Source organism: Trachemys scripta, chromosome 7 (assembly GCF_013100865.1).
Source record: "Trachemys scripta elegans isolate TJP31775 chromosome 7, CAS_Tse_1.0, whole genome shotgun sequence".
NCBI lineage: Eukaryota > Metazoa > Chordata > Testudines > Emydidae > Trachemys > Trachemys scripta.
The window spans coordinates 94,749,563-94,776,028 of record NC_048304.1 but is presented as its reverse complement, the minus strand read 5'-3'; the positions used below and the strand labels follow the sequence as shown (position 1 = coordinate 94,776,028).

At 39.8% G+C, this 26,466-nt stretch overlaps 2 protein-coding genes across 2 annotated transcripts in view; one reads left to right on the top strand and one right to left on the bottom strand.

The window, feature by feature from the left end:
- Nucleotides 1-16,051, bottom strand: part of MYOF (myoferlin) — a 112,435-nt gene extending 96,384 nt beyond the window's left edge. The window contains exons 1-3 of the mRNA XM_034775572.1: nucleotides 15,824-16,051; nucleotides 3,659-3,714; nucleotides 1,397-1,488 (exon numbers count right to left, since the gene is read on the bottom strand). Of these exons, the coding sequence (XP_034631463.1) occupies nucleotides 1,397-1,488; nucleotides 3,659-3,714; nucleotides 15,824-15,911 (236 nt within the window). The 5' untranslated portion in view covers nucleotides 15,912-16,051. The remainder of the gene's footprint in view (nucleotides 1-1,396; nucleotides 1,489-3,658; nucleotides 3,715-15,823) is intronic.
- A 2,390-nt stretch (nucleotides 16,052-18,441) lies between these two features.
- CEP55 (centrosomal protein 55) overlaps nucleotides 18,442-26,466 on the top strand; it is a 34,717-nt gene continuing 26,692 nt past the window's right edge. The window contains exons 1-3 of the mRNA XM_034777665.1: nucleotides 18,442-18,578; nucleotides 23,322-23,516; nucleotides 25,274-25,558. Of these exons, the coding sequence (XP_034633556.1) occupies nucleotides 18,474-18,578; nucleotides 23,322-23,516; nucleotides 25,274-25,558 (585 nt within the window). The 5' untranslated portion in view covers nucleotides 18,442-18,473. The remainder of the gene's footprint in view (nucleotides 18,579-23,321; nucleotides 23,517-25,273; nucleotides 25,559-26,466) is intronic.

The following is a 26,466-nucleotide window of genomic DNA, read 5'->3' as shown; positions in this document are numbered from 1 at the left end:
AATCCATCTCAAGAACTCAGCAGGGCTGGCAGACTTTTCTGTGTCAATTTTTTTCTTCAGATATCATGATTTCCACAACTAGGGCTAATAGGCACTATGGCAATACAAATAATAATTAGGACAAAATACTGAAAATCTATACTACAATGTTATCTACATACTGTACATAAGTAGGCCATAATTTAATTGCAGTGAAACCTTTCCATGCATAATGTATAGTTTTATGCAAAATGCATTTTGCAACGTAGCAAATCTTTGTTACATGTCTAGGAAACTGTTTATAAGCATATATCCCAAACATGAAAGTTTTGTATTCCAGGAACTACACAATTCCCTGGGAAAAAATGATTTTCTGGATTTTTTAGTAAGTGTTCTATGCAATAGCATTTTACTTGTTTTAGTTATACTGACCAGCTTAATTTACAGGACCTTACATATTCTATTTAATTTTAGCTTTCAAATATTTATTTTTTTAAAATACATAGTTTGCCTTTTTAAACAATTTAGGGAACTAAATACTTCTGATGAGTTTATCCTTGATAGTTATTCTATTAGTTGTTTGCAGTATTGTCTCTCTCATTCTATTAGTTGACATTTTATAAAAATGTAAAGATAAAACATAAAAACTCTTGGATACAAAACTTCCAGCACTAAAAACAAAGAACATTGCATTACCCCCTGATCTTTTAGTTATGTCTTTTCCCTTTCATGTAAAAATAGCTGCCTTTATACAACATGACTATTTCTTCAATATCATTAACAGTAAGAAAAAAAAAAACAGACCTACCTGTTCTGACAGATCTTCCACTGAGGAAGAGACCAGATATATTGTCTATAAGACCATCTTTCAGTAGCCTATAATTTTTAGTTTAGTATCAATCTATCAATGCTTCCTGCAATATTCATCCAGGTAAGAATGGGTTTAACTATCTGTCATTTATTTTCTAATTCTGTAAAATTACCATCGACTTTGTTGAAACTAACTAGAACTGGTTTTCTGACTGCTATCTGGAAGAGCTTTTGTCTGATGCATTTGATCCAAAACCCATGAATATCAATTATATCGCTGAAGCTCAATCTCTGGCAGAAAAAGGAGGAAATAACTTTGTGCACAAGGTCAAGTGTACGGAGAAGGCTGAAGTCTCCCTCCAGAGCAACAAAACAGAAACACTGGTGAGGGAGAAGACCACAGTGAGCAAAGAGAAGACCACAGGCCTAAAACACAGAGAATCATTAGAGCACAATAAAACAATAAAATGTCAGCCAATTCAATCAACCAACCAATCTAATAGCAGCAATTATTTGTTTGTAGTGAAATATCAGATTCATAGTTTTTGTTTGGCCTTTTGAATTACATTGAAAATTAGATGAATTTAACAATGAAAAAAGTACATACTTGTTTTGTCCAATTGTTTCAAAATCTTTCACAATAATGGTCAGGGATGATGAAACATCGAGTGCTATCCCTTTCAAATCAAATTCGAGAATCTGTACAAAGAGAATTGGAGCAAAAACCACTGATCAATACAGCTGAAATACAAAATACCTTAACAATATGAAGGCGAACAATAAAACTTTTCATGAATGAACATTACATTTAGTAACACAGTTAAACCTGACTGATCTTACATCTACATATCTGGAAAATGAAGTGAAAAACTTCAGAACATGTCTGTAGTACATTTTGACTTGTTATTGGTACATTGCAATTAAAAAGGAGAGTTTCTTAATAGTGCCCCATTATAGTACTTCTAGTGCTCCTCCCTTGTATTAATATAAATAATTTATTTGGCTTCATAAGACCTGGGCCTATTCCAAGTTCAGTCATCATTTCAGGCCTTTGTGTTTCTACACCCTTCTCTTATTTGTAGATATGATGACCCATGACTTTCATGTGTATGCACTTTAACCTCTCTTCTAGCTCATTAAAGAGAATGCTAAATATAGCTAAAACTAACACTGACCTTTGTGACACCCCTCTAGACACCTAACCCTAACTTGCATTACCATTTTTCATTACTTTTGGTGTACAGTTAATTATTAAAGTGGCAGTGCTCATATCAGGGACCAAGTCATGCCACTATTAATAGCAATGTCAAAACTTCCTTTGACTTCAATGACAGGAGAAGCAGGCCCTAACAAACCAGAAATCCATCTACATTTACTTAAAATGAGATGAGATACAATTGTCACAGCTCATAAGAACATAAGAATGGCCAAACAGGGTCAGACCAATGATCTGTCTAGCCCGGTATCCTGTCTTTTGACAGTGGCTGGTGCCAGATGCTTCAGAGGGAAAGACAGTACAAGGCAGTTTATCAAGTCCCAGCCCCAGCTTCTGGTAGCTGGAGGTTTAGGGACATCCAGAGGATGGGGTTGCATCCCTGACCATCTTGGCTAATAGCCATTGATGGTCCTATTCTTATCTAACTGGTTTTTGAACCTACTCACACTTTTCTCCTTCACAACATCTGCTGGCAACAAGTTCCACAGACTGAGCATTGTGTGATGAAACACTTCCTTATGTAACTTCCTACTTACTAATTTCATTGAGTGATCCCTGGTTCTTGTGTTATGTGAAGGGGTAAATAACACTCCCATATTCACTTTCTCAACACCATTCATGATTTTATAGACCTCTATCATAGCCCCCCTTCATCATCACTTTCTAAACTCAGTAGTCCTATTATTATTAATTTCTCCTCATATGGAAGCTGTTCCATACCCCTAATCATTTTCGTTGCCCTTCTCTGTACCTTTTCCACTTTATATTTATCATTTTTTAAATGGGGCCACCAGAACAGCATGTAGTATTCAAGGTGTTAGCGTACCATATATTTAAATAATGGCATAATGATATTTTCTGTCTTCTTACCTATCCTTTTCCCAATGGTTCCCGACACTCTGTTAGCTTTTTTGACTGCTGCTGCACATTGAGCAGCTGGTATCAGAGAACTATCCATGATGACTCCAATATCTCTTTCTTACGTGGTAACAGCTAATTTAGACCCCGTCAGTTTGTATGTATAGTTGAGATTATGTTTTCCAATGTGCATTATTTTGCAATGATCAGCACTGAATTTCATCTGCCATTTGGTTGCCCAGTCACCCAGTTTTGTGAGATATCTTTGTAACTTCACAGTCTGCTTTAGATTTAACTAACTTCAGTAATTTTGCATCATCTGCATACATTGTCACCTTACTCTTATCCCTTTTTCCAGATCATTTATGACTACATTGAACAGCACAGGTTCCAGTGTAGATCACTGGGGGACCCTGCTATTTACCTCTCTTTGCTGTGAAAACTCAGCATTTATTCCTACCATTTGTTTCCTAGCTTTTAACCAGTTACTGATTCATGAGAAGACCTTCCCCTCCTATCCCATGGCTCTTTACTTTGCTTACAAGCCTTTGGTGAGGGACCTTGTTAAAGGCTTTCTGAAAGTCCAGGCACACTATATGCACTGGATCACCCATCCCACTTTGTGTTTGTTCACTCAGCTTTAAAACACATTTACTGTCACCTTATAGGAAAGTATTTTACTTTAACTCCTATCTGTATCTCAGATTCATAACTGCAGTGACTAATATACTAATTTTGTAGCCATAATGCACTGTACCATATATTAAAAACAAAAACGTTATGAGAATAAGTCACCTCGTTCCAAACAGGGTTGAGTTCACTATCAATTTTCTTTGTTTTCTTTTTTTCATCTGCAAATAAAAATAAAATGTGATTGTTTGCTTCTATTAAAGGATTAGAATATTAAGTAAAATAATAATTGAATCTTTCTATTTTCTTTCATAAAATATTTCATATGTGCAGATATTGATACCAATGAGAATTACACATGCATGTAAGGGGAATTCACTCCTCTGAGTAAATAGGCTCCGTGCAGAGGTTTCTAGGGGGTTAGGTGGATGGAATTCTTACCTCCAACTTGCAATGCTGCAATGCATCAATACACTGACTGCCATTTCTGCACATAGTTACATCCCCTAAGTGGAGGCTCCCAGCCACTGGCTCTACTTCCGTGTAAACCAGCCTATTTCCCCTGGGGTATGCCATGGTGCACAACCAGAGCGGGTAGATTGTGTCTGGCATGGCCATTCTACCCAAGCTCCTCCCCTTCAGAGGCACAGTGCCATTTAAGTGGTGCGGAGGCTCTTACAAAACCCTTCAGACCTGTCCGTGTGAATTTCACCCATAGAAAGGAGAACAGAATCCAAGAGGATTCCCCCATTATAACAAATCTACATCAGCTAACATTTTGATCCTAGGTGTTTTGACTTTTTCTTTATATATAGAAAATAAAATAAAAATATGTATGGAGGAAGGAAAACATTGTCTCTTGCTTGACGCTTGCCAACATAAAATACAGTACACTCACTGAACAAATGCAAATTTATAAGGGGAAGTGTGTGCCACACAAGAATAACTAATATATTAGCCTTACTCATTATCACGTCTATTCTAAATGAACTAATTGTTTAGTTAGTTAATACAGAGATATCACTAGAAAGATTGACATTTACAGACGTTTTACTTGCCCTCTTTCTTACCTTCACTCCTTTAGTGAAGCAATATTACAAGCTCACATTGTCATTTGCAAGTTACAACTATAATTGTCAGTAAAACTTTGTGAAGGTTGGTGAGGCAATATTAAGTCAGTTTCCACATTACCCAGGTGGTGGGATTTGATGGCTCTTTCTATTGGATGAAAATGGAAGGCACTGAAAAATTAGCCCATACTGTACATTGCAAGGAACTGACACATAATTCTGTAACAGGAATTGGCCACAAATTATGCAGGATACTGACTCACATCATACCACAAAGGAAACAGCATTTATAATCTATCGTGCAGTAAGCTCACATCTTGCAGAACAAAGAACTAATTGTCATAAAATCAGCCTGAGTTCCACTTCATAGTTAGAGCTAGTCAAAAAAGAAAACCAAAGACAAATGTTCTGAAAATAATCTGAATGTTTTGTTTTGACATTTCTGAAATTAAATATTTTGATTTTTTAATTTGAAATGACTTTTTGTTTAGAAATTTCCTTTAATTTTATTTTAAATATTAAAAAGCTCAAAATCAAAATAAAACTTTTCATTCACTCTGAAATGGTTTTTTTCAACTTTTCAATTCTCCAAAAATGTTGAAATATTTGTTTCATTTTGACCCAAAACAAATTTTATTGTTTTTTATTTTATTTTTATTTTTTGATTTTTCAGAAATGCCAGCAAACTGAAAAATCAATTATTCCCACAGCTCTTCTCACAATCCTATATACTGAGGTCACCTAATCAATAATGCTGCACTGCTAAGCATGGCTACCAGGAAAATCTGGGGTTCAGAACAGATCTTGAGATTCCCAGTCTTTTGCTCAACAGAAGGTGGGGTTGTCAGAGGAAGGATTCCTACTGGAAATTCCATGTAACGTGGAATTATACCATAGAGACAATCCTGATTGAACTGATGGATAAAAGCACTACAATCCCCACTCAAGCCAGCTAACACCTCAGTCACAATCCTGTAGTGTAATGTAAGGGACGTGTAGTGTAAACACTGGCCAGGATCATTCTTGACAAGGGGGAGAGCTCATTCTTGACTACCTAGTACTAATTACTAAAAAATAATAGTAAAATAAAAATAAGGTCCATAATTTCATTTATACTGTACATACTATAGTGTATGCTGAGAAAAAAATATTTTATGTCATATATTTGAGAGTATTGAGAAGGATTTTGGGGTGTATGGGTTAAATTAACAGGATTTTGTTAAAAAACATACATAATTTAAGTCAGTCCATATGTGGAGCTAACACATTTGAGGTTGATTTTTAGTGTTTATTCCCTTCATTTTATGTTGCCTCTTTGTATTCATCTATTTTACCATTCTTTTAATACCACTTATTTTACTTTGTTTTTGTACCTGTAGCAAAGAACTTTTCCCTTCCCATTTAAGATACTATGCGATAGCAACATTTCTTGGCCAAGAGGATTCCCTTTGGGGCCATTCAGTATTACCCATTCTTCAGCCAATGTGAACCCAACCGTGAAAAGCAAGACTCAAAATCATATCATTTGATGAGAATCAAATCTGGGTAAATTGCACAGTAGGGCAGTGGGCCATCTATTGTTTTTCTTTTGGCCTCACCTTTAGGTAAGGAATGATCATATATAGGCTATTTTTATATTACTTTCTTTGTTAATAAAGCACACTTAACTTACAGATACCAGAAATAAAGACAGGTTATATCTCCCCTGCTTTGTCTTTGTTAGTGTCAGTTTACAAATAGATTTATGGTACTACTGTGACGCTGGCAAGCCAGATGCAAGCTTTTGCCAAGACTGCAGGCATTAGCTAAGAATTGACAAACTCATAGCTGGAGACCAGACCAGTTCATATATGTTAATGTTGCTCAAAATAGGCATTAGTCTCATAAGCATGTATTTAGTGTTTAGACACGATAAAATGTCTGCAAGTTGCTGCATGCATTAATCTTATTTGTAATGTCTGAATTCCAGGCTATAAGGAAATATGTAAGTTTTGCTTTATAACTTAGAAAATGTTTGCTCTAAACTTGTGAACTCAGACAGGGAGAGAGTTTTCCCCTATCCGTCGAGAAGAACTATCAAAATCAGATGGGCCATCAAGAAACATTGCAATACAAAGGACTGGTGAATGGCTGTATCGCACCTTGGAAATGCTACGTGTAAGGAAGCTTGTCCTATGGACTGAAAGGCCGAATGAAGGAAATAAAACAAAGACATGGGAAAATTTTCCATCTCTTTGCTGTTTGAACTCTCACAGGGTCAGAGACACCAAACTGAAGCCAGAGATCACCAGGGGTTACCACTGGGTCTGCCCTGAAAGACACTTTGAATGGACAGATCACTACAACTCTGTCACTCTTAGAATTTAGATTGCCACTCATTTGTGTTTATGTTTAGTTGTTAGACATTTAAGTTATTTTATTACAGAATTGGCTACAGGCATTGTTTTTGGTGTGTGATTTAAGATACAAATGGATCTGGGGTAAGTGACTAGTCTCTTGGGACTGGAAGCAACCTGAATATTTCATTATTTTTGGTGTAAGTGATCATTTATCACTAAGTCCAGCTTGCCGGAGTGGTAAGATAGACTGGAGTTTAAAGGGACCGTGTGTGACTCCATGGCGAGACTGTTATAGTGATACAGGAGTTCACATTTGTTACTGGCTTGATGAAATCTAATTATAGAACAAGCCACCAGTTTGGGGTGTCTGCCCTGTTTTTGACAGTCTGCCCTGAGGTAGGCACTCACAGTCGTGACCCACTCCAGATAATGTGACAATTGGTGTGACACAAAATCTTGGCAGGATTCTCATGCCACTGGTCAGTTGGGTTTATAGATCATAACCCTAGTGCTGTTAAAAGTTTACATTTGATATCAAGAGTTTTTAAGTGTTAAAGATTAGATACAATGAGTGAATCGCAGTCATATGAGGGTCTTGACACAAAGAACCTTGAAAAAATTACATAAGGATAGGGGATTATCTCATAAAGAGCCTCTGATCAGAAACTGAGAGCTTTGCTCATGGACTTTGAGCACGGAGCAGGGTCTGAGCACCCCACTGCCCCAGATGCCATAAAAACCGCTGCAGCAGAACTGCTTCGAGAACAATTGTTGTGGGGACAGTAACTGATGAGATAAAAGCTGCCATCTGTGATAAAAAACCTTCCACAGTTTTGGAGGCAGCAGAAATTGCAAATAAATATATTGAGTCAAGGGCTCATGCAGGGCACAAACCGCAGGGAAAGGGAAATGCTCCTGTTCCCCATGTTAAGAGGGAGGAGGGGTCTGGGAATAAACCTAACCCCAACTTTGTTAAAAAACGTCAAAGGAGCCCAGATTTTAAAATCTCTTACCCTAAGGGAAAGCAGGTAGTCTGCCATCACTGTGGGACTCCTGGCCATATAAAACCAAATTGCCTCAAACTTAAGGTCACCCCACAATCTGCACCCAGAATCCCCATAGTAAGTGCCAGTGCTACCACCATGAGTGCTAATGCTAACACCATGATCCCAGAGGAAACAGTACAGGAGCAACAGAGGGTCCTGTGGCACCTTTGAGGACCTTTGGCCACAGGACCCTCTGTTGCTTTTTACAGATTCAGACTAACACGGCTACCTCTCTGATACTTAGTACAGGAGCAGATGGCTTCATAAAGTATAGTAGGACAGAGTATTGGTAAGGTAGTGAAGAATTTAGTAAGACTGCTAGAGTGAATGGCACTGAATGTACAGGCTGAAGGGACATGGCATCCTAGGTCACTTTGATTAAGGAAAGCTTGGTAAGGGAAGAAGAAAGACTTCCTGGCAAAAGTCTAAATATTTTAGTTTTGGCTCAATTTTCTGTGATTGTGCCCCTGATTAAAGTCCACCTTAAGTGGGAGGATTTTAAGGGTGAAATTTCATAGAATCATGGAACTGGAAGTGACCTCAAGAGGTCATCTAGTATTATCTAGACCATCCCTGACAGGTGTTTGTCCAACCTGCTCTTAAAAATCCCCAATGATGGAGATTCTACAACCTCCCTAGGCAATTTATTCCCCGTGCTTAACCACTCTGACAGTTAGGAAGTTTTTCCTAATGTCCAACCTAAACCGCCTTTACTGCAATTTAAGCCCATTTCTTCTTATCCTATCCTCAGAGGTTAAGGAGAACAATTTTTTCCCCTCCTCCTTGTAACAACCTTTTATGTACTTGAAAACCGTTATCCTGTCCCCTCTCAGTCTTCTCTTCTCCAGACTAAAGAAACCCAATTTTTTCAATCTTCCCTCATAGGTCATGTTTTCTAGCCCTTTACTCATTTTTGTTGCTCTTCTCTGAACTTTCTCCAATTTGTCCACATCTTTCCTGAAATGTGGCACCCAGAACTGGAAACAATACTCCAGTTGAGGCCTAATCAGCACTGAGTAGAGCAGAAGAATTACTTCTCGTGTCTTGCTTACAATACCCCTGCTAATACATCCCAAAATGATGTTTGCTTTTTTTGCAACAGCATTACACTGTTGACTCATATTTAGCTGTGATCCACTATGATCCCTAGATCCCTTTCCACAGTACTCCTTCTTAGGCAGTGATTTCCCATTTTGTATGTGTGCAACTGACGTTCCTTCCTAAGTGGAGTATTTTGCATTTGTCCTTATTGAATTTCATCCTATTTACTTCAGATCATTTCTCCAGTTTGTCCAGACCATTTTGAATTTTAATCCTATCCTCCAAAGCACTTGCAACCCCTCCCAGCTTGGTATCGTCCACAAACTTTATAAGTGCTTGTTTCCCTCTATCATTTTAGCCACATTTAAGCGGTTCATGTTATAACATGCAGCCAGAGAGAGTATGGCCCTGACTCACCGGCTGTCTGTAGACAGCAGGCAAAGTTGGGGGGGTGGGGAGGAATGCCCTCAGTCCTTTGTCTATTGAGAGTAGTAGCTTCTGAGAAGGAATTTGAGGCTTCTTCTGCTGTGCTGGAGTCTGCGCTAAACTTAGGTGAGACTCAGAAGGAGTTTGTAAAGCTTAACAAAAAGACCCTTCTCTGGACAAGGACAGGGGTTGCAGCTTAGAATATAATACCTCAGCTGGGGAAGGAAATGGTAGATTTTTTGTATAAGGAGATTTGTTATATAGGGAGGTTTCCAAAGGGAAAAAGCATTGTCCTGGTGAGGTTTGCAAGCAGGTAGTTGTGCCTGAGAAATGCAGGAGAGGGTTTGGATCCAGTCCAAAAGCAGGTAAGGCTGGCCTTATTGAAGCACCACAAAGAGGTATTTTCCAACTGGTCAGGTTTAACTGACAAGATTATACGTTCCATTGAAATAGCAGGGCCACGCCCTGCTCCTAGCAAGGCATATTGTGCTAAAGGGGAAATGCAGAAACAGATCCAGGAAGAGGTAGATAGCATACTGGAGATGGGAGTAATTACTAAAGTCCCTGGGTATCTCCTGTTGTGACAATACTTAAAAGGATAAAGCCATGAGGTTTTGTGTGGACTTTAGGAAGCTAAACACTATCACCTAACCTGATCCATACCACACACCAAATAGAGGACCTACTGGCTCTGTTGGGGAGTGCAAAATTCATAAGCATGACTCATGAGTACCGGCAAATCCCCTTAGATGCGCATGCTCAAGAAAAATAAGCTTTTATAGTGGAACATAACTTATATGAGTTTAAGGGTATGCCTTCTGGATTAATCAGTGCAGCAGTTAGGTTTCAGAAGCTTGCCAATGAGGTGCTCAGGGATTATAAACATTTGCCAAGACCTATATAGATGATTGGCTATTTTCAGTAGTTTCTGGAAAGACACTTGAATCACATGGAAATTGTGTTACAAAGGCTTAAAGAAACCAACCTCACTTCAAGGTCTCCAAATGCAAAATGGGGACTGCAGAGGTATACCACCTAGGACACAGGATGGGCAGTGGTTTTGTTTGCTCTGATCCTTTAAAAGTAGAAAGCAATTAGGAACTTGCCTGCCCCATGAATCCAGAAGCAGGTCCAATCCTTTATTAGTCTGGCCAGCTATTACCAGAGATTTATAAAGAGGTTTAGTGCCATTGTGGCCCCCCATACAGACCTTACAAAAAAGGGGAAACAAGACTGGATGGTATTGACAGAGGCTTGTGAAAAAGGCTTTCAGGATATAAAAGAGGCATTGTCCAAAGAGCCTGTTTTGGCCAGTGCTGATTTCAGCAAATCAATTATACCGTGCACTAATGCTTCTAACATCAGGTTAGGTGCGGTCCTAATGCAGAATGGGGTGGGAAACAAGCAACATCCCATTGCCTTCTTGAGTAAAAAAACTAACCTTACTGAACAGAACTATGCTGTCATTGAGCAGGAATGCTATGCCATCGTTTGGGCTGTTAAGCAATGTAAACCTTGTTTGTGTAATAAAAAAATGTCAGGTTTTAACAGATCATGCTGCTTTGACGTGGTTGCACTGAGCTAAGGGAACCAATTCTAGATTACTTTGTTGGAGTATAGCCATACAGGAATTTGATATGGAAATAATTTGTTTAAAGGGAAAGCAAAATGTAGGGGCTGGGGTTATTCTGATGCATATTCAGGAGCGTCAGTGACATCCTTTCTTACACCTGTTTTGCATTGGGGGGTATGATGCTGGCAGGTCAGTTGCCAGCTTGTGCCAAGGCTGCAGGCATTAGATAAGAACTGACAAACTCATAGCTGGAGACCAGACCACTTCATGTATGTGTTAATGTTGCTCAAAATAGGTATTATAAGAATGTATTTAGTGTTTAGACATGAATGCCCCTCTCGTACCTTGGAAACGCTATGTGCACGGAGGCTTGTCCTATGGACTTGGAGACTGAATGAAGGAAATAAAACAAAGACACAGGAAAATTGTCCCTTTCTTTTCTATTTGAACTCTCACAGGGTCAGAGAAACCAAACTGAAGCCAGAGATCCCCTGCGGTAACTCCTTGGTCTGCCCTGAAAAACACTTTGAATTGACAGATCATTACAACTCTGTCACTCTTAAGATTTAGATTGCAACTAATTTGTTTATATGTTTCCTTGCTCTAACCTTTCAATAACTCTCATTTATTTTTCCTAGTTAATGAACCTTTAAGTTAGTTTATTACAGAATTGGCTACAGGCAGTGTCTTTGGTGTGAGATATAATATACAAATGGATCTGGGGTAAGTGACTCATGTCTTGGGACTGAAAGCAACCTGAATATTTTGTGATTTTTGGTGTAAGTGATCATTTATCACTACATCCAATGTGCCTGGGTGGCAAGACAGACTGGAGAGTTTAAAGGGAGTGTGTGTGGCTCCATGGCGAGATTGTTATAGTGATCCAGGAGTTCACATTTGTTACTGGCTTGATGAAATCGAATTATAGAACATACCATCAGTTTGGGATGTCTGCGCTGTTTTTGACAGTCTGCCCTGAGGTAGGTATTCACAGTTGTGAGCCACTCCAGACAGTATGACGACTACTTCTGGCTATAATTTTCTAATACCCTGTATTGGAAATGGTAATTCATTTTCAGTGTGAATATTTGTCAGTGTTCTTGATAGGTGAGATGTGCATGTTAACCAGAAGAATTTCACTAACTAGATATGAATTTTGTTTAGGATAAGGTGCTCCTTCCTTAAAAATTCTAACCATACTGCTATCACCCCACACTCAGAAGTCAAATTGAGTCACATTATTTTAATTCATCATTGTTGACTTCAGTGGATGGCACAATAGCAGAAATAAGCATCATAAGCAAAACCTATATCTGCCTTTTTAAAAATAATCTGACAGTGGTATCATATGGGCTAATACGCCACACTTCCTTACCAAAATATACTTTAAAAACCATCATCCCCAACTTTAATATAATTACATGCTCAAAAACTTCATTAAGACAGAATTAAGATTGTCCAGTGGTACCTTGGGTCCTTCCAGAATGTGGAGAGTGGCTAAACTTTAACCTCTGAAAACCAGTAAATATAACGTTGTTATGGAGTAATTAAATCAGAACAAAGTCACTTTTATTCCCAGAGTGTCTCCATGGAGATTTACACCGGCATAGCTAAAGTTTTATAATTATACCACTATAATTCTGCAAATTGATTTTCCCATGTAGACAAGCCCTTAAACCCAGAAGAGAGGATATTAATTAATAGTAAAAAAAAAAGCATCAGCCCACTATTAGCCCAGTTGGCCCAACAAAACAGAAGTCATAGCTCCAAATAATTTTACGTCAGAACTGAATGCTACATGTCAAAAGGAAGCAGAAAGTCAATAAATGTCATACTATTGATTACGCATATAAGCAAACATGTCTTCTATTACATCTAAAGGAGGGAAGTTTCAGGGTTTTTTTCTAGTTTACTGTCTCTCACATGTAAAAATGTTTTATTGCCTTAACTTTTAGTGTTTAATGCCATTTTGGCATGGTCTCACACTTTTTCCTTATCCATTTCAATAATGCTTTCATTTAATACAAAATTATGACAAGCTCAGAAATCTGCTATTACAGCCTCTGTGTTTGCAGCATTAGTTTACATTTGGGTGTGTAGTTCTCTTTAAATGATGAGCTGTTCCTTATGTAAATAAAAAACAAAGGTCAAGCTCACAGGGCTGAGGAAAAAAGTTCTTGGGGAAAAAAAGAAAAACTAGTGCAGATAGTCTATCACTACAGGGTTTTGTGCATATCTCAGGATAACATTTACTCAATATGGCAGTGTATGTTAATTATGCCAGCCATACATTACTATGTAAATACTAATGAACTCTATTCAAGGTAGAGATAAAATTGTATTTTTAATACCTGATACACACATCAGAAGCTAATGAAAGAAACTAAAGCTATGATCCTGCAAATGCTTATGAATGTGAGAAATTTTCACATGTGAATAGTCACACAGAGTTTGCTTATCTGTAAAGATACTCATGTGTATAAATGTTTGCAGGACCAGGGTCTAAATTGATAAATCTTTTTCATAACTGGCATGTCTAAGGGCCAACTCCCACAGAAGTACTGAGCACACACAACTCCCACTGAAGTTTTAACATATTCTAAACCTGTGGCTCTGAAACTTTTTTTTTTACTGGTGACCCCTTTCACATAGAAAGCTACTGAGTGTGACCCCCCCCCTTATAAATTAAAACCACTTGTTTATATATTTAACACCATTATAAATGTTGGATGTAGAGCAGGGTTTGGGGTGGAGGCTGACAGCTCGCAACCCCCCATGTAATAACCTTACGATCTCCTGAGGGGTCCCAACCCCTAGTTTGAGAACCTCTGTTCTAAACCATATACTGAAATCAATAGAAGTTACCTATGCTTGATGCTTCTTAGGACCAGTTAAATGACTAATTTAATTTAGAAAATGTTGTTGATTGAATGTGAAATACCATAATGAGTCTATCATAAAATTACATTTTACAATACAACATTGGCCTCAATCATGGCAATAGGAGTACTCAGGTGCACAGAGTTAAGCATGAGCACAAGTACACTTGGTCTCCAATCCCACAAGAAAAAAAAATCCTGCAAAATGGGGCTACATGTTGCTGACATAGTTTATTTTGTTGTTTTTTGGTTTGTTTTATTTTGGAATATAATCTCCAAATTTTATTCTGTGTGTGTGTGTGGGGGGGGGGGGTCTGGAACAAATTTAGTAGAATAAAGGTGTTGCCACTCTGTTGGCATACACCTTGCTAACAATAACATTGATTTAGATTATGGAACATGCTGGGAAAAAATGGCCTTCCTACGAAACACACCATAAGTGTAAGCAACCAGTCAGCACACTCCAGACATGTTGCGATGCATCCTTGCCACTGGATAGTCAAACTGTGAACTAGCTGAGAACTCCTCACCACTGGGTCCTCCTCCACAGTTGACAAGATCCTGCTGTTTTCTTGCTCCTTTCACTACTCTGGCCAGAATGCAAAAATAATAATAATTAAAAAAAAAAGAATCTGGCCCATAATATGTAATGCAGGTGTGTAAAAATAAATGCAGTATAAAATAAGAAATGATATATTCTACTAAAAAAATTCATTGGGGTGAACTTGTACTAAAGAAAATGGTAGATGATGCCTGTGAGCATCAGTTTACAGTTTTTACATACAAGTCACACATATAAACTGCTCCTTGAATGTCTGCCACTGGTGTTCCATTTCCCATGCTGCCCAGGCACCAGTCAGAAAAACTGCAGGATTTTGAAGCAAATCTAACACTGCAGCAACAGTGGAAGCAACATAAGTAGAGCTCTTACTCAATGGAATAAGATGACTTGCATTGGTAATAGTGTGTGCTCAGAAAGAAGGAATGGACTTGGTCATAAAAAAGTAGCACCAAATCAGGGAAGCACAGAGATCAAAGGATACCAGAACCAATCAGCAAGGGGCAAAAAGGGAAGAAGGGATACAAAAAAATTGAGAGATGAAAAAATGGGGACTAAGAGAACAGAGACAATATAGGAAGAAGTAAATTTAACTGTTGGCCACAGTTGTTTGACGGATTACACGATACAAGATTGTCTGGGTCCTCCACACCTTGAAGGTGACAACACTAAACTTGTAGCTGAACCCCCTTGGTACTGAAGGAAGAAGAAGCCATAGAAACTTTAATCAGTCACAAAACTTATATCAAAATGAAATTAACATTCAATCTTACATATAAATGTTAGTTAATAAGTGTTTTCTCTTTCTCCTTAAGCAACAAATAGGCAACTCTGAAAATGGTATGATATGGAAAGTTATGAGGTTTAATAATAATAATATTAAAAGAAATGCTAAAAATACTTTAGTAAAATAATTACACTAAAAGGGAACTGCTGCAGAAGCAAAATTGGTAGTGAGCAGCAGCTGCTGTGCCAAATCAAAAAGAAACTAAAGATGAAAGATTTTCAGCATGAACATCACTGGTTAAGGTGCTGGACTGTAACTCAAAGTCACACAATTTAGGCTTTAATTAATATCATCACTAAAAATAGATTTATAAGTAAAAAGCAGAGGAATAAACCCTTACAGGAGCTTGGAAACTGAGTCTTGGGAAAGCAATCCCAAAGGCCAAGAAAAAGAAAATCACACCCACAAACATACTCCACCATATCATGCCCTGCGCAGATAACTTCAGTCTTTCTGGTAAAAACCGTCTTTGCTAACATTATGGTGAGATTCAGTTTTGGGTAACTTCAGTATTTCATAATTTTAAAATACCAATATAGAACACTGTCCTCAAAGCTACAAAAATATGCAAACAGAAATCTGATTGAGTACATTTGTTAGTTTTCCTTACCTTTAAAAATAACAGAAACAATAGGATCCGGTTTTCCAAATTTAGTTTTAGGGATATTGGTAGCAGATTCCACAATCACCCGAAGCATTGTTTCAAAACTTGGTTAAACCACTGCTGTCAGAAAAGGAACTTAAGAAAGTCTGTGCTTCAGATGCCCTGTGTCCTCCTCCAGACTGAAAAGCTAGGAGGAGGAGGAGGCAGCAAGGAACAGTTTGCTTACAGTGAAAAAGGGCTGATGGGTGGATCTATGACGGGCTAGTTACTAAAGGCTACAGAAAAAAAAAAAAAAACTACCTGTAAACTGACACCATAATTCCTGTGCAAAGCAAGCACCATCCAGTGAAGTCTGGTTATGTGACAATGAAAAATGTACAATGTAAACAGTATATAAAAAAAAGCCTGAGCATATGAACCTCATAAGTGATCAGGGAAAGAGGAGTATATAGCTGGCAAAAATTAAACACAACCCTAGTAGTCAGACACACCACAGCTCCCTCTTTTAACTATATTTCTGAATATACCATGTCATTGAACTTTATAATGGTCTACACTTTTCTCATCTTTGCTTTCAATGTGTAATGTTTTATTTCCATGTTTCTTTCCTATTTTGTAAATCCACAAAATATCTACTCTTCAAAACAGTTTAAGTACTACCCATTCTATAGGGCTCAGGTTTTTAATAAACCTCTCTTATACTGTGTAGGCACTATACATTCTGCATTTAAGAATTGCACTGTAATATAAACATTTGTTCAGCCCCTCTAGGAGCAATAATAAAAAAGAAATATGTAATAATATGGTGTCTGAAGAAAAATCTGAAAGTTTTTAACCCAAAAGGAGAGAAGATCTTGTCTATTGCTCAGTGACCTGTAAGTGATTGCTTTTAACCAGAGAAAACTAGGGAGTGGAATCCACTGAAATGAAACCAGTCAGAACTGGTGAATCAGAAGAACAAAGAATTGGCTATACCAGTTCAAACCATTAGTATGTTTAGTCCTGCTTCCTGTCTGATGTTTCAGAAGAAAAGAAACCAAACCAAAATTACACATTATATCTATTTGTACAATAAACGTACATGGAGATAAATTTCATCCTGACCTCTGCAAATATCACATTATGCCCTGGAACCTCAGAACCTCTTATTTTTAGCTTGTATTAACTGCAAATATTATTGATTGTCATTAAATTGTCCAAGCCATCATATTGTACTTGCTGACCTTTATATAGTTAATATACAGAATGAACTACATCTATTGTATGAAGTACGGTAGTATTTCATTTCATTTGGTCTACATGAACTGGCTGTTCATTTCCTTAGTTTCTTGGCCCACCTGGTTACTATCTGGTGGGAAACTGAGAAAAATATTCAAGAGCATAGATAAATTTAATATTATCCATGTGGAAATATACTGATGCAAATACAGATTTCTTACTGTAACTGTCTAGAATGCAATATCAAGGGGATTTAAGCAAGAGCATTCTATTCCAGAGTAGACCAGTAACAGAGCTCCAAGAACCAATTAAAGTGACCCTTTTCCCCAACTGGTCATACTGTAAGAGTGGAATGTGTAGCATGCCTAAGCACAAAAAATGTTACAGAAAACATGAGTTTTAAAATAACTGTAGGGTACAAGTTTCCTAGAAAAGAAATTAAACTCTGAGTTATACCTCGCCCCATTATACTTACACATTGCAGAATCTATATGACAAGCCTGATTCAATTCCACTGCAGTCAATGGAAGTTTGATTGGGCTCCCCCAAATCAGCAATATTTATGCACAACAGCACCAACCTTAGCTGCTGCCTAAACACTCTTCTTTTATAAACCAAAATTAATTTAACTCCACAACACAAATTCACTCCAGAGTAAAATTTAATTTGAAATCTCAGTGTACAAAGGAGCATGTTCCTTTGCAATTTTTAAAACTAGTTTTAAGGGTTGAAAGACAAATCTCCAAAGCCAGACTTTAGACATTTAGGATGGCATTAAAAATCCTTTACATAAAATAGTATGTTGGATACCTAGTTTGTGACCCCGTTTCTGCTATTTGTATTGTATTGTTGTAGGGGACTCGGAAATTTCTCCCCACAGCTTGGTGGTGTATAAACACAGGTGCCTGGTCCAGAGTAGGGGTGATCACTTTCCTATGTTGCAGTTATTCATTTTTCAGACTGACATAGTGCCTAGATGATAGACAGTTACCAAACCTCCAGGGGGCAGATATGATCATATGGATTTATTATTCACACGGGGCACCCTGGAGCTGCTAAAGGGAGATTACTCCCTTCCCTGCCTCCTCAGCCCCTCCCCCGCTCCCTTCCTTCCCCGTCCCTCCTTCCTCCCCCAGCCCCTGCTCCCTTCCCCTTCCTCCCCTCTCTCCACTGCTTCCCTTCATCCCCTTCTTCCAGCCCCCAGCCCTTCCGTGGCTGCTCCCGCCCCTCCCTGCTCTCTCCCCTGCTCCATTCTAGCCCCTCCCCAGTTCTCCTTCCGCCTCAGTCCCTTACTTCCCTTCTACCTCCTCTCCTCAGCCTCGCCCACTCTGCCGTTCCGCCCACCGCAAGCCCTCCGCTCTCTCCCCCCCGTACATTCCCCCTTCCCTCAACACCGTACTGCCTGACCCTTTAGGGACCCCGTAGCTCACTTCCGGCAATGACGGAAGTGACGTTGACGAGCCGCGGGATTCAAACTCCCGGAAGCGGAGGTGTGGTTGAGTGGAGGGGGATTTATAGCGGTGTTGTTGCCGCTACCGCCCAGGTAGGTGGGGGTGTCCCGGTGCTATTGCCGGAATGAGCCTGCGGCGAGGGTGGTAGTGGCGACTTTGCGGACCTGTATGTAGCGGTCTGAGCCCGGAGCTCTCCCGGCGCGGCCCCGGGCCCGCACGGCTGGCGGTGGACGCGCAGCGAACCGCTGCTCCCGGTGGAGGGGCGGGCGGCTTCCCCATGTCCCGCGGGCCCCGAGCTTCCGTGGAGGCAAAACCCCCGATCCCCTGGGTATGGACTTGTGGCTAGTGACGGCCTCTGCCCATCGCTCCTCGAGCAAACCTAACGCCCCCCGGTCAGGCTCGCTGCTCAGAAGCCTAGGGCCGTGGTAGGCGTGACAGCAGCGGCTCGGGGTTCGCTCCCCTGTGGCGAAAACTGAGCATCAGAGGAGACAAGCGCCGGAGCTGTGCACAGCGCAGCCCCAGACAGACTGGCTTAGGGGCATCTCTTGAGGAGCTGGGGACGCCTGCAGTGGAGGGGGAAATTGCGATTGTATCTAGACAGCAGGTGCGCCCCCATTAAGATCTTAGCCTTTGTTCAGCAGTGCGTCTTGAAGCTGACACCGGTGAAGTGGTGCAGGCAGTTCTGCTGATCATGGGTTAACTGACAAAGTAGTAAAACATTGTAACTGTGTTGGCCCCAGGGTATTAGAGAGACAAGATTGGTCCAATAAAAGTTAGACTAACTTCTGTTTTTTGAAAGAGCCAAACTCAAAAGCTTGTCTTGCCAACAGAAGTTGATTCAATAAAAGTTATTCTCTCACCTGCCTTGTCTCTCTAAGGTAGTAAAAATACCTGTGTCCTAGACACCAGTGGTTACCTTATTGATACTACTAGTCCAAGTGCACCCTTGTAAAACAGACAAATCCTCTTGTAGACAAAGCAATACAAGCTGAAAACAAAGAGAAACTGTGAAGCTTCTGACCAGTCCAGAGACAACACCCTGATGAGAATTATAGCTCCTTTCCAGTATCTAGGGTTGTGGATTGACCTTTTCACCAGGAGAGTGCTGGTGTGCCCTTCATTCTTTTGTAATTTCTGGTTAATAGATTTTGTCTTCCAGTTAGATCTTGGTAAATGTTCAAGTCCAGAGTTAGAAGTAACTGAAGACCGATGTGCCTACCCTTTTGCTCTTAAGGTGGGGGGTTTGAAAAATGTATCAGAAACATTGTGAAAAAACACTTTTTCAGTGGAATTTGCTGCTTAGTCAAAAAGTGAAATGTTCCATGGGTTCTGTTGGAAGTGGCACTCTGTTTCCCTTCAGAGACAACTTCAGAATGCTTTGTTCTCCATCAGTATCAGAACAAAACTAGCTTTCAAAATAGAAAAACCCAGTCTGTTAAATGGAATTACTGTTTTGTGCCCAGCTCTAGTAGCTATGAAAGATAAAGAAGGTCTGGTTCCATCAGTTAGCTCCAGGGACAACTTCCTGCTGAAAAGAAGCCTCTGTCACTCTTACCTATAGATAATGGGTCTGCTGGTATTTCAGAATGCTTTCCTTGATACTTATCTTTTGGGATTTGTCTCTGATTTAGAGCGAAGATGTGAAAAAATTATTTAAACTTGAAGCACCACCTCTGTCTAATCCCTGGAAGGAACTTCTTGTCTGTCCACTCCAAAGCCTCTTGGCTCCTTTGAGTAGGGAGGATCTCTGCTACTCCAAAACCCATCAGATTGGGTAAGGGATAAATAGCCTCTGCTCCTGAGGTTAGATTTCCAAAGCAATAGTGCAGAGCACTGGAGCTATTCTCATTAGCAGTATTATTTACTTGTATTAGTGTAGCACCTAGAAGCCCGAGTCATGGACCAAGACCCCATTGTGCTAGGTGCTGTACAAACACAGAACAAAAGGATAGTCTTTGCCCCAAAGAGCTTGAAATCTAAATATCCTGCTTTCATCACAATCGTATCTGAAAGCCTCCAGTAGTACATTGTGATGTAATTAACATCTGTCACGCATTTTGGTTTGCTCTCTTATCCACTCCCCGAGGGAGAACTGCGTGTGTAGTGTAGTGTTTTGGTTCTGTTTTCTGGGTTTTTAAATGTACACATTGCTATGTGTGTGTAAGCCCTGGCCTGCACTACAAAATTGTCAATATGATTATGTTGCTCAGAGGTGTGGCAAATCCACACCCCAGAGTGATGCAGTTATACCAAACTAACTCCTGGTGTAGACAGCACTATGTCAACAGGAGAGCTTCTCCTATCGATATAACTACCGCCTCTCAGGGAGGTGGAGTAGCACTCCCGTTGGCGTAGGTGGCATCTTCACTAAGCACTACAGCGGCACAGCTACAGTGCTATAAGTGTAGACAAACTCTTAAAAGCGGCAAGGTTGAAGAAATGTGCCTTTCTCTCTGAGCAGAAGGGGCTCGGTTTCTGGTGCTCCTTAATATCTGTGGGAGTTTGTTCTGCAGTCTTAGACCAACAATGCAAAGGTCGGTCTGTCTGCGCAGATGAGCTTTACCCTTATGGAAGAAAGTTCCATTGTGTCTGGGGAGCAGAATTGTTGATTTTGGTCTTTATCATGGAGTTCTAGGTCATATACTGGGCCTGGGCCATTAAGTACCTTAAAGAGAAGAAGGGGAGACCTTGAATTTAACTGGATATTCAATGGGAAACCAGTGTAAGGAGTGAAGGTCAGTTTTGTGTGCACGGTAACCTGAGATGTTGCTGAGGCAACATGCTGAAGTGTTCTATAGCTATTGAAGTTTTCTAAGGGCTAATGGTGCCATCCCCAGGTGTACTCCGTTGCTGTACTCCAGATGGGAGGTGACAAAGGTTGTATAGCTGAGGCTAGATCATTGTCCACCAGGATGGAACAGTCACAAGCCAACCAGAGTTGACAATTACTCACAGGTGCTGCTATGTGAGCACTTAGTGTCAGTGAGAATTCCAGAAACAACTCTTAAAGTACTATGGACTGAACTGAGCAAATGTGGATGTCTGCAATCAACCAAAAGAGACTGCACCACAGATGCAAATTCTTTAAAGTGCTTTCCTCAGCCCACCAGTATAACCTCTGTCTTGCTTGAGTTCAGTTTCAGCTAGTTGCTATGCATCTGTTACCTGATCTCGTCCAAGCATTGGCTTATCTTGGTGGTAGCAATACTATCCTATGTGGTGAAGGATTAGTAGAGCTGTGTGTCATATGCATGTTGCTGGCACTTGAGATCGTCATCTTACCGGTATACCTAGTGACTGTAGATGTTGAACAGGACCAGAAAAAATTGATCCTTGAAGGTATCCATGAATGAGAGGTCTAATGATGGAGGGGCTGTTTCCTGTCACTATTTTTGGGATCTGACAGTCCAGAAAGGACTTGAACCATTTTAGCATATTCTCTTGGACCCTTGTCACTTCTTTCAGGTGAGACAGCAGAATCCATTGCAGAGAAGTCCAAACAAAAATTGAGAATGGAAGTCTGCCAAACATGCTTTGATAGCAGGAGATCATCCCTCAGGTCCACAAAAGATGTTTTCGTCCCATGTCTTGGCCTGAATCCAGGCTGTGCCACATTTAGGATATTTGCTTTGTTAGGCAAAAAGATTCTTTTCCGCAAGAATCAGGCAAGCAGTACTGAAGGGGGTTTATTTATGGTACTGGGAAGACTGACAAGCAGCTTCAAAAATATGGTGCCGTAATGGTCAGTTATATACATTCTCTCGTCAATTCATTTGCATTTATCTGTACATACAGAGACAGACATTGTTACAAGTCAAGAGAGAACCCTGAACAAAGATAAAAATAAGAACAATACATACATATAGAGGTCATCCTAATTACATCAAACACCTATGACTACCTTGCGGGGGAAGGAGGCGGGTGTGTGTGTGTGGGCAGGCGGTGGGAGGGGAGGATGGGGTGGTTTAGGGATGAGTGCTTACAGATATCCAGTGGGCTGTGAAGAGAGGATTTATTCTGTTCTAAGAACTAAATTACTGGGTGGGCATTAACCATATAAGCTTATCAATTGTCAGTGCCATTTGTGCTACTGAAATATTCCTGCTTGTTTGTGTGGGCCCAATCCTGTTTTCCTGACTGAACTGTCCCTTTCCATGGGCACAAGCTTTGTTCCTTCTTACCGATAAGCTGAACTAAGTTATCATGTATTGACAGAAACTATGTCCTTGCTTCTCAGCAGTTTATTTTCTGCTGGCTGAAGTTTAACTCCTTCCTGACAGCTTCAACTAGATGAACTTGTAGCTGGCCTTTGGCTGCAGTCTAAGATTCAAGACCATAGCTTTGCTTCACTTCTCACTCATTTCACATTTGCAAGGTTACCTCTAGGAGCCATAAGAACTAAAAACTTAATAATTAAATGAAAGCTTAATTTGCAGAAGCTGGTGTTTTGGTTCTCTCTCACCGGGGTATGTGTGTTTTCAAGCCCTGCCATCAATGATAACCTATAGAAAAATAGCTTATAGTAAAAATGCTTTGCACTTCTATAGTACCTTGTATCTGGGAACCTCTATTGAGACCAATGTTGAGACACTGCACACACATTTGTGAAGTAGTATTATCTTCATTTTACAAATAGGGAAACTGGTTAATTCAGTCTGTGCTGTGCAGGAATAGAATGCAATCTGACTCAGTCCTGAGTTTTAACCATTAAACCATGATTTTATCAAACTTGTCTAAAGATTTATTTTTTTACTAGGTCTCTAGCAATATCTTTAATATGTAATACAGGAAGGGACATAGCTATGTATACATGATTCTTTTGTTTGTTTTCACAGAACTCTTGGAGGATGACATCAAAGGCCACCAAAGATATAATTACTGGCAAGTGGGGATTCAAATCTAGTAACTCCAAATCTGAGACTGAGTTGGAGAAGTATAAAAGAGAGAATGCAGCCCTCAAAAAGTCAATGGAGGAAATTATTAAAGGGAAAAGCAAAATGACTGATACAGAAAGGAATAGACTTTTAGAGGTAATGTATACACTTTGACTTTCAGGCTTGTTTCTATGATGCCATAATTGCACAAGATAGCATTTCTCAACAGACGACTATTCTCCTTGTAACTTTAAAATCAGATTTTTAAAATGTAGTATCCCCCAGTGTGATGCACTCATTCTTAGGTATTTGTCAGTTGTGCCTGCGCTAATAAATTCCAGGTTATTTTACCAAGTGGTTAAATACAGAGGCCAAGGGCCTCAATGAGTAGCCAATAAAACATGTCCTGTAATGTCTTAATGCTGTTTCAGTGTTATAAAAATGTCAGTCATTGGAGTATTGCCTGCAGAGATCCCTATTTTGGATGATATAAGCACTCTTGGTGAATGAGATGAGAACTCACTGAATTGCATGTCCATGCACCTAGTCTGTATTCTTGTGCTCCCATTCAGATTCACCTAAGGGGATGCAGCCTCAACCACCATAAAGTGTCTTTATGCCACCATAGACAGAGAGCAGGAATTTGGGGATGTCAATTGCTGCTACCGTTCTATTTCAGTTTTATTAACTAGCTTAAATAGCTGTGCCTAGCAAAAATAGCACTTAAGCTAAGTTTTTGGCTTTCTTGCCTTTTAGTCTTGTGGCTCCATTGAGCCTTTCCCAGCTCTACTCAAGTCGTCTTAGCTAACTTGAACTAGAAGAAACAGTCCACCAGCTGCAAGCTGTGTCCCTCCTGCAATGGCACCATGTCTTTTGACTGAAATATAATCGGTGTCTTTTTTGTTGTGAAAGAACACGATCCCAATAGGTGCTCTGTGTGTGATCTTCACCAACTTCACTCTGAGTGAGCCACATTAAAATCCATCTCCTGGACACACTCTCCACTTCTGCTTCAGTCCTCCAGTGGCTTCATAGTTTCAAGTAGCTGGGCTTGAACCTCTGCCTCTAGTGGACAGAAACATGTACAAAAGTGAAATGATGCACACATACATATTAGAAGACAGGGTAGAACCCGTTAAAGTGCTGTTCTAATATCCTAATGTCAGTCATCAGTAATTGAAGATACAGTTGAGTGAAGCACAGTTTAAAGCTGAAAGACCAGATTGTGTAGAGCCAGGATTTAATGGTCTCACTGTCAGCTGTTCTTCACTGACATCACTTATGTTTGGGCAGGGGGAGGGGGTTTGGTGTGTTTTTGGTGGTACTTCTTGTTTTTGTGTTGGGTTTTGGCAAGCTAAATTGCCTCATGAAAAGGCTCTACTTACTGTGCTCTAATGGGATTTAAACATGAAAGGAGCTTCTCAGTCTCTAAAAAGTTACTGGATGCATAAGAAATGTGCCAAAGAAAAATGCTTCATCGCCAAAGACTCCTGTAGTTCTCATGGTATACATGTTTCCAAATTTATACAATTTGGAAGAATACTTGAATGGCAGGAGTATAGATACCTACCAAGCCAATGAGATTTTTGTTGCTCATGTCATTTCCATGGTTACATCCACCATAGAGTCAATTAGTATGTATGTTTTCACATCCTGTAACTATATTCTAGCTTGTCTTGAGTGGTAACACTAATAATAATTTTTTGACTAAAATTATTGCATGTGTGTTAAAAGTTTCAAGTAACCTCTGTAGCATTCTCTAGTTACAGTAAAACAAATATTCTCAACTGACTAAAAGTGGGTCTTTCAACATTCAGAAGTGAATATCCGTTTGGACTCTTGTGGACTTTCCATCACATTTCTGTGTGATAATTTTTATTGGCTTATCTACACTCTTGTTTTGCTCCATGTAGAAAATACTTGCCCTTGAAACTGAAAAGGAAAAATATATCTGTCGACTTGGGGAGAAGGAAAAAGAAATCCAAAGCCTACAAGACAAGCTTAAAACCAGAAATAAAAGTAGTGATGTCACTTCACTACTTAGTCAACTTGAAGAGAAAACAAAGGAAGCAGAGAGGAGAGAACAACTACTTAATTCCCTGTCAGAAGAGATGGACCATTTGAAGCATAATTTATCTACAGTTACTGCAAGATGCTCTGAACTCGAAAACCGAGCCAGCACCTTCCAGTTGTCCCAGGTACATGTTGAATAAGTACCCTAATCATTTATAAGCTTACTTTATAATTCTTTTTTGGTTAAACACTGAAATCCATTCTGCAACAAGATGCACTGATATACTACTTCCCTTTTTCTAAAAGGTTTTATGACTGTATATAGCAGTAAATGGAGTAATCCAGCTAGTTACTGTCTGAGGGATTCTCCCCTTTCAAGCAGTTCTTTGTGCTGTCATAGCAGCTTAGAAAGATCCCTAAAAGCCCCAAATCTAGATGGATTGTTCCCCAGCACTGGCCTTGAGCAAGGCAGCCTACCCTCACCTGCAAGATCCTTGCCACAAGCTCTAGTGTAGAGTGTGTGGCTGAAGGCATGAGAGAGAGTGAGGGGCTGTGGCTGTCATGGATGCTGCAACGGCCTGTGCTGAAATTCATAAGGCAGTCGGAGGGACTGTCATAATTGAGACATGGATCAGGGTGTGTTTTGAGCATCCTGGAATCCCAGTGCCACGAAGGTGACGCAGTCACCTTGACGCCCCTCTCGCTGAGCTTCTGTAATTTGGGAGAACAACATAGTAAAATCTCATTCAGTGGGCAAGTTAGTGCTAGAAAGGTAAGGGAGGTGTAATTAGATTTGTAAAAATCTACAGAATCATACATTCAGTGATGTCCCCCTCTGCAACCCTGGCCAGGAGGACTTGCTGTTGTCCTCCCCAGGTCCTCTGGTTGGTGGAAATGTTGATAATGCAGTGCTGTCAGAAATGGGTCAAGTTAGGGTTTTTGAATGATACCCTTCTCTCATGAACACAATGGTACCAACTGTGACAACCCTAGTATAATTATGTTGAGATATATAGAAAAATGTTTAAAAATCAACTTTTTTTTTGATAATTCTAGGGAAGCTGTCCTTGACATGTAGGCCTCAAAACATTAA